The sequence below is a fragment of the Gracilinanus agilis genome, chromosome 2 (genome assembly GCF_016433145.1).
Source record: "Gracilinanus agilis isolate LMUSP501 chromosome 2, AgileGrace, whole genome shotgun sequence".
NCBI classification, from domain to species: Eukaryota; Metazoa; Chordata; class Mammalia; order Didelphimorphia; family Didelphidae; genus Gracilinanus; species Gracilinanus agilis.
Window position 1 is genome coordinate 246,080,837 of NC_058131.1, and position 8,254 is coordinate 246,089,090.

At 39.9% G+C, this 8,254-nt stretch overlaps 1 protein-coding gene across 1 annotated transcript; it reads right to left on the bottom strand.

The window, feature by feature from the left end:
* Nucleotides 1–669: 669 nt before the first annotated feature.
* KCNG1 (potassium voltage-gated channel modifier subfamily G member 1) lies at nucleotides 670–6,556 on the bottom strand. Its single transcript, XM_044661112.1, has 2 exons — nucleotides 5,792–6,556; nucleotides 670–1,440 (listed from the first exon to the last, which is right to left on the bottom strand). The coding sequence occupies exons 1-2, from the start codon at nucleotides 6,554–6,556 to the stop codon at nucleotides 670–672; spliced, it is 1,536 nt and encodes a 511-aa protein (XP_044517047.1).
* Between the last annotated feature and the right edge of the window lie 1,698 nt (nucleotides 6,557–8,254).

Here is an 8,254-nt window from a genome sequence, read left to right on the forward strand (position 1 = left end):
TATGAGCCAGAACAATGTTTAGCGCTACACAGGAATACTCCCATGCACCACTGTCATTTTGTAATGGCCACTGCTGAAACCTGCTGTAAATTTCAGTAAATCAAATATTTAAAGCATTTTTCCTGGGCAATGCATTTTCCACCATACCACTGATTCGGTTGATGCATTTTTACAGAACTAATGAATACTGTCAGGTAAAGTATTTGTACATACTTTGTTTTTTCTGAGAGGCACTTTTTCTGTATATAGGTTAATCATATAGATGCAGAAGAAATTTTTTTTCATTTTTGTTTTAGATTTCTTTAATAGTAGACACTCCAAGCTAAAATGAGATGTGTTTTTCTTGAAAATTATATCATGTATAAACATTCATAGGGACAGAAGTTTCTCTAGGCAAATTATTTTTACATGGGCTAAAAAAGAGGAAGAAAACTCATTTTTTAATTGATGGACATGAACCTATTAACTGTGGCAAAATAGAGTAACCATCTATGGCTATGTGTTATGGGAAAGACCCAAGCTCCATATGTAACACTCCTTTTCTTGCCAGTCTCTGTAGAGGCAATATTCACTATTCAGTTGTGACAGACTTCAGGGTGATCTTTGGGGAGGCCTCCTTGCCAAGGCCACTTAAGCTTCACACCATGGGGTGTTCAAAGTTGTCTCATTTCAGTTATTGTCTCTAGCATCTGAGGAGGTGCTACCAAATAAAACATTGCTGTTCTGTGACATGTTACTTAATTGGGACTTGGTTTTGATCAGGAATTGTGCCCTTCTGTACATGACTCTTTCCTGTTCCTGCTTCAGCTCCAGGTAGGAGCGGGAGAATGTGTGGAAAATGGAAGTCACAGGGAATGCCATGAGGAGGATGCCACTGAGTATGCTGCTCAGGGCCACCACCTGTCCAGGAGTACTCCTGGGCACCATGTCACCATATCCCACCGTTGTCATGGTGATGACAGCCCACCAGTAGCAGGCTGGGATGCTACTGAATTCTTGGCTATCAGCCATTTCATTCTCAATGACATAAAGTAAGGGGGCAAAGAGTGCTATAGCCACACAAAGGAATAGCAGCAAGAGCCCAAATTCTCGGGTACACCGTCGGGCTGTGAGTCCGAGTGTCTGTAGACCCAGAGAGTGTCTTGCCAGTCTCATCACATACAAGATCCTCAAGGCCCGAAGGATACGGAGCACAAGGCCCACCTTGTCCAGGTAGCTGTTGCCAGAGCTAGGCTTTTTTTGGTCCACAGATGTGCTGTCCACAACCAGAGTGATGTAATAGGGAAGGATGGCAATTATGTCAATCAGAGTCAAGGGGCTCCGAAGGAAGGAAAATTTGCTGGGTGCCTGGATGAACCTCAACAGGAACTCGAGGGAGAACCAGCCCACACACACAGACTCCACAATGAAGATGTTGTAGCACATCTGGGAACATTCGCCCTGAGAGCAAGAAAAGATGCTAGAATCAGGAACAAAATTATAATATTATTTGGCCTGGAAATAAGGAAAAAGGCTGGGAAAGAGGAGTACATAACTGGTCCACAAAAGCAAACAAAATGAAGTACAGAGGGAATGAAGTTGGACTTATTTACTAAATGCTGTAATTGGAAGGGGACAGCTAGGTGACTCAGTAAACTGAGAGCCAGGCCTAGAGATGGGAGCTACTGGGTTCAAATCTGGCCTTAGATACTTTCTAGCTATGTGACCCTAGTTACTTAACCCCCATTGTCTAACCCAGTGGTTCCCAAACTTTTTTGACCTACCACCCCCCTTTCCAGAAAAAATATTACTTAGCGCCCCCTGTCACATACTATCACCACCCCTTACAGTTACTCACTGCCCCCAAATGCACCTGTGGCCATCACTGCTCCCTGGATCGCTGCAGCACACATCAGGGGGTGGAGGTGCCCACTTTGGAAATCACTGGTCTAACCCTTTCCATTCTTCTGCCTTGGAACCAACATAGTATTGATTCCATGACCAAAAGTAAGGGTTTAAAAATATTATTATTGCCATCTTCAAATATTTGAAAGACTTTAGACCATATATGGCTATTTGCTAGGGGAATCTAATAGAGAATACTTCTAAGGCCTTGAAACTGGCCATTCAATAGAGAGCATACAAAAAGGACTAACTACATTGATTTACTCTGTGACCTTATTCTCTGAGCACCATTTCAAAAAAGAGTGAGTTAGACTATCTGACCTTTTGGTTCCCTCCTTTTCTAAATCTATGATGATGATGATTCTACAATTACACTGGAAAGAGAAGCAGATTGAGAGGTACAAGATCATAACTTTGTATGTGGAAGAGTGCTTAGAGATCATCTAACCTGATGCCTTCAATTTATGAATAATGAAACTCAGGTCCAGGGAGGGCAGGTGACTTGTCCAAAGTAATATAGACAGTGTTCAGTAGAAACAGGGTTTAAGTTCTCTTATTCTAGATTCTGGGCTGCCTTCACTACATCATTTAGCTTCAGAAGATCTGCATGTCCTGGCTCTGTCACTTTTTACTGAGTTACTTTGGGCAAAACCCTCCAATTCAATAAGCATTTATTAACTGCCTGCTATGCACCACCCACTGGGCTATATGTTCAGGATTCAAAGACACAAATGAAAAGCAGTTAGTGTACTCAGGAATCTTACATTCCACTCATTCTACTTAATCTTTCTGAAACTCAATTTCCTCATTGGAAAAATGGAGATGATGATGTCTATACTACCTTCCTCACATTATTATTTTCAGTTATTCTCCTAAGAGGCTATTACAAGGCAAAAATATGTTTGAAGAGGGCTTTGATAAATGAATGAGTGAAAGGCATATAATGGGATGTTTGGGAACATATCCATAACCTTTTTAGAAATAGTGCTTTTACTAGGACATCAAAGAAGTTGTGTGGGTCCCCCCCCCACCATATAATAAATCATCCAAATAAAATAGTCAATTCTAAGTATTCATTATCATATCATCAACAGCGGCGATACAGGAAATTCTTAGTGCTTTACAGTTCAGATTTGAGCAAAACTACTTGGTGGGCCCCAGGGGGGTAAGGCAGGATTGCCTCTTAGTCTGCCTCCCTGATGAACTCACAAATATATGCTGCCAAAGGAACTCAGAGTCCCTGTGCAGCTAGAGAAAGGGAGAAGATGCCTCCTGCCTCAGGGCTTAGCCAGCCAAGGTACTTACTATCAGGGATAATTTGACTTATTGGGAAGAGAATTATAGAAATAACTTCTGTAGTTATGAGGGCTCTCAGGGACAGCAAGAATAACACAAATTCCATAAAAGAACTTGAAAGTGTTTCTGCTTTGTGCCAAAGAAATTTATTCCTACAACGTCAGCGAGGAGGAATGTCAGCTGTCAGGCACCAGGATATGAAGTGCAGTGAACTAAGGCAACGTGTTGAGGTGCATGTCAGCAGTGGGAGTTCTGCCATCCAACACTGGCAAATCATTGCACTTCCCTCCTCTCTTTTGATGTGTTACAACACAGTGTGTGGCCAGACAGATTTCCTTATCTTTCTGTTAGAAAATGTTAGGCTCTGCTGGAATTTAAAAGAAATAAGGATGAAAGCATGTGATTTTTCACTTATTTATTTGGATTTTTTTATTTTGGGGTTTTGGTTTTCATGATTATTCTCTTATAAAAATGAACAATATGGAAAAATGTTTTTCAGGATAATACATATATGACTCAGAAAAAAGGAACATAAGAGTAGGGCAGCCTGTGATTAGTATGCTGTACCTTAAGAATAGCAGCTATATTATCTCTATTGTGCAGAAAGAAGGACCCAGTCTGGAGACTAATGCTTAGCTGTGGGACCTTGGGCTAGGCAAGTCACATTACCTCTATTAGCTTCTTCAGCTTCCACAACTATAAAATATATTGTTTGTGATGTTGTCTTCACAACATAATTATTAGGAAAGCATCACATAAGCTATTGATGTGATTCAGAAATTACTGTTAGACTAATCCTGTGGTTGGTAAAGGGAAATAGTAGAGGGGAACTCCAAATTGGTGGCTGTTCTGCAAATTTATCATCTTAGAGAATTGCCTGGGACATGAGAATTTAAGCTATTTGCCCAGGGTTATAGCAACAATATATATCAGAGTCAAGACTTGAAGGTTGGTTTTCTTGACTTTGAGACCATTCTCTACCCACTATGCCAAATTCCCTCTCAGAATGGGTGATTATTTTATAAGTTCCTGAACCAAAATGAAAGGATCATCAGATATCCAGATTGAAGGGATGTCTCCTAGAATCAAGACATGGCTTTAGGGACTCTTAACAGCAAATTCAGTGTTCTTTCCATCATACCACATACCTCAAGGACAAATGCCATAACTCTTCGAAGGGATAATGTATGTTATTTTCACTGAGCAGAGAGGGATGTGTGTGTGTGTGTGTGTGTGTGTGTGTGTGTGTGTGTGTATGTGTGAAAGTTAAGGAAGGGAAGGACAAGGGAAAACAGGGTGGTGGGAGGGATAGAGAAGAGATTATTTTGTTGCTTTGATTTTGACTCAGTTGTAAAAAAAAGATTCTTAGGGAGTAAATCTAATTCCATGGTTCTTTTCTTCAAATGGAACAGGAGACTTCTTAGTATTACCCTAATGCAAACAAGATCAGTTTAATTTAGAATTTATAAACAACGAATTAGCTCTCCAGTAGTAACTATTTTATGTTTAATTAATAGTTATTTCATTTATTATATACACTATAAAACAGAGGTTCTTAAACCTCGTTTGTGTCATAGATAACTTTGGCATTCTTGGTGACACCTTTGGACCCTTTTACAGAATAATGTTTTTTAATGTATAAAATAAAATATAAAGAATTACAAAGGAAACTAATCATAATGATTTATAGTTAGCAAAATTTTTTAGAAAAAGTTTTTCACACATCCCAGGTTAAGAATTCCTGTTATTCAGTGACAAACTCTATTTTGTTGGGGTACATGTTGTGGGGTGGGAAGGAGATGATAACCTCCTTCCTCCAGAAGAATGTAGTTTGTTGAGGACAAGGATTATTTCATTTTTCCATTTTCATATGCAGTGCCAAGCATAATGCCTTGCACTGAGTAGGTACTTAAGAAATTTTTGCTGAAGTGAAATAGAGTTCTTGACTTGTATTTTAGAAGATCAAGGTCTGAGTCCTTTTTCTATCATTGAGCAGAATGAACTTGAGTGAAGTCATTTTGGCCTCTTTATGCCTTTGTTTCCTTATCTGCTACTATAGAATAGTTTATATTATATAGAGTTTGTAATATATATTTACAATAATGTAATACTTTATAATAAAGGCTGCTCTAGAATTGTTTCAAGAAAGTTCTTTGTGACCTCTTGGAAAGAAAACACTTTGTAAAATGTAAAGTATTATATAAATGTGAAATATTACACATTATCCTAATTTGTATTTTAATTATGCTTCTCAACTAAAGCCCTCACCCTAATAGCTTACATTTATTTAAACCTTAAATTTTTTTTTAAACCCTTACATATATTAGTTCCAAGGCAGAAGAGTGGTAAGGGCCAGGCAATGGGGGGTTAAGTGACTTGCCCAGGGTCACACAACTAGGAAGTATCTGAGACCAGATTTGAACCTATGAGGGAGATTAGGAAAAAAGGACCTCTGAAGTCTCTTCTATCTCTATGATGCTATAATACTACGAACCTATGAGGTCTTAGAATCTCCTTCTCCCCTAATATACTTCCTGAGACCTAAAACTCTAAAACATAGTCTTGTGACTCCCCTACAAGTAAATCTTTCCCCACACTAGCAGGAGCTTACTTGTTCTTCTTCTTCTCTCAAGCTGGGCATGGTGCTGATAGAAAGATTCACTGCTGTGATGGTTACAAATAGCACAGAAAGACAGGCAAACACCTTCCCTGGTAGCCCTGAATGAGGTCTTTCCACCATGTCCTGCAGTCTCTTCATGCACTGGCCCAACCTGGTCTCCTCGACCATCTCCCCAGGACTTTCACTCTCTGGAAGGTCATCCTCCCTTTCGTTCATTTCAGCAAACTCTTCAATCTTCTGCAGGTATCGTCGCCTGCAACACCAGTCTAAGTTGTCTTCCTCAATGCCCCAGTATAGAAGCTCCTCCTGGAAAGAGAGGGCACACATCTCCCTGAGTAGCCGAAGTTTCCCCACCTGAAGAAAAGTCAAGATTGTCCGGAAGGCCCCAGGGTTGCGATCAAAGAAGAACTCATTGCAGGTCACATCATAGTCATCACAGACATTGAGGATATCATCGAAGTTGGTACAGGACTTGAGTTGGCCCAGACGTGTCAAGGGGAACTCGTCCAGAGTAGTCCATGGCAGCAAGTACTTGATCCCCCCCACATTAATGATGATCTGCCTTTTTCGATCTTCAGGTTGAATGCTTTGGTGGGCGTTGTCTTTGGGGTGAAGTCTCTTGGCTCTGCGGTAAAATACACCCTTGAGTGACTCAGTCCGTGGAAAGAATGCATGCTGATGACTGAAAGAAGCATCTGACGTGCAGCTCAGGGCACTGTAATCATAATCTGAGTTTTCTCCAGGCAAGAGGGTCATTTTTGTTACTTAACATTACTTGAATGGGTCAGCAATGAAAATCTGTAATGGGGGAAGAAAGAAAAGTGGAAGGACAAAAATCACATCTTTCTTACAATGATCAATTGTTAGATAAAAATAACAATAAAGCTTGCTTTTACATACTACTGTAAGGTTTGCAAAACACTTTCCATTCCATCCTCAAAAGAATCCTATAAGATAGATGCTATTATGATTCCCATTTTATAGATGAGGAAACTGAGAGTAGGAAAGGCTAAGTGACTTGCCTGGGGTCCAGAGCTAGTGAATGCTCAAGGCAGGATTTATACTTACATCTTCCTGTCTCCAAGTCCAATCCTGTAATCACTTACCAACTAGTTGCCACGATTTGGAGCTAGAAGGAACCTTAGTGGCAACTGAGTCAAAGGATCATAGATATTGACTTGGAAGGGACCTCAGAGGTCACCTTGTGCAACTGCTCCATTTTATAGATGAGGAAACAGAGGGCCAGGAAATTTCAGTGCATTGTTCAAGGTCATCCAGATGAGTAAGCATCAGAGCTGGGATTTGAATCCATCACTCTTCTGACTATACAATCTGCCTCTCAATCAATCAGTGAGGTTTAACTAAGCACTTTATCAAAGGACAGCCAGGGGACCCAGTGCCAGGCCTGGAGGCAGGAAGACTCATCTAGCTGAGTTCAAATGTGGCTTCAGACACTTTCAAATTGGGTGACTGTAGGCAAGTCGCTTAATCCCATTACCCTCAGTTTGCTGAGGGAAATGGTAAGTAGTATCTCTGCCAAGAAAATCCTCAGTGGATTCATGAAGACTCAGACATGGCTGAAAAGTGACTCAATAACAACATAATAATGAAAAGAAAAGTCATCACTGAAAGACTTCAAATTTCTGTTCAATACAATGAATAATCATGACTTCAGAATAATGATGAAGTATACTTCCCTCTCTCTTAGAAGTGGGGCCATTAATGGACTAGAGGTGAAGAACAAGACATGTGTTTGAGATGTAGCCACTGTGTTGATTTGTTTTGTTTGACTAATTTGTTACAAAAGAAGGACTTGATTTCTTTTTTTTGTGGCGGGGAGAAGAAAGTTGGTGGGTAATGTTGTGAAGAGCAAGGGAAAAACAGGGTGGGGGTGTGGAGAAGAGATTGTTTTGTTAATTACTTTGTTTGATGCTGACCCAGCTGAAAAAAATAGACTCTTGGGGAGAACCCCACCCCCCAAAGAAAGGAAAGAGCATCAATGAAGCATTAAAAAAATATGGAGAAGTTAGAAGCATGTCAGAAAAGGATTCATATAAGTAGGGCTGAATTGATACTATTGTGCTAAATTTAATAAACACTAAAAAAGAGATTTTTATGCAACAGAAATGTAATTTCATTCATGATCCTTTTTGTACTTTGAAATGTTTGTTAAATTCATAATAAAAAAGAAAATTGAAAAGATTTCAACCCTTTGTCTTTATAGCTTTCTTATCCTAAAACATCTGCCTGCCCTTGTGGTTCCTTTTCCCCACTGGTAAGTTTTTGCTAGAACTTCCATTTTAAGCTATCCAGGTTAGCCATCTTTCATCGTTCAGAGTCATCCTGTCTTGGATTCTGACTCTCTGGATTTTACCACTGTTCTCTCCCCTACCTTCCCCAACCCTTTTTTGGAGTTCTCTTTGCCCATTAGGCTGTAATTTTGCTGGTATTTAT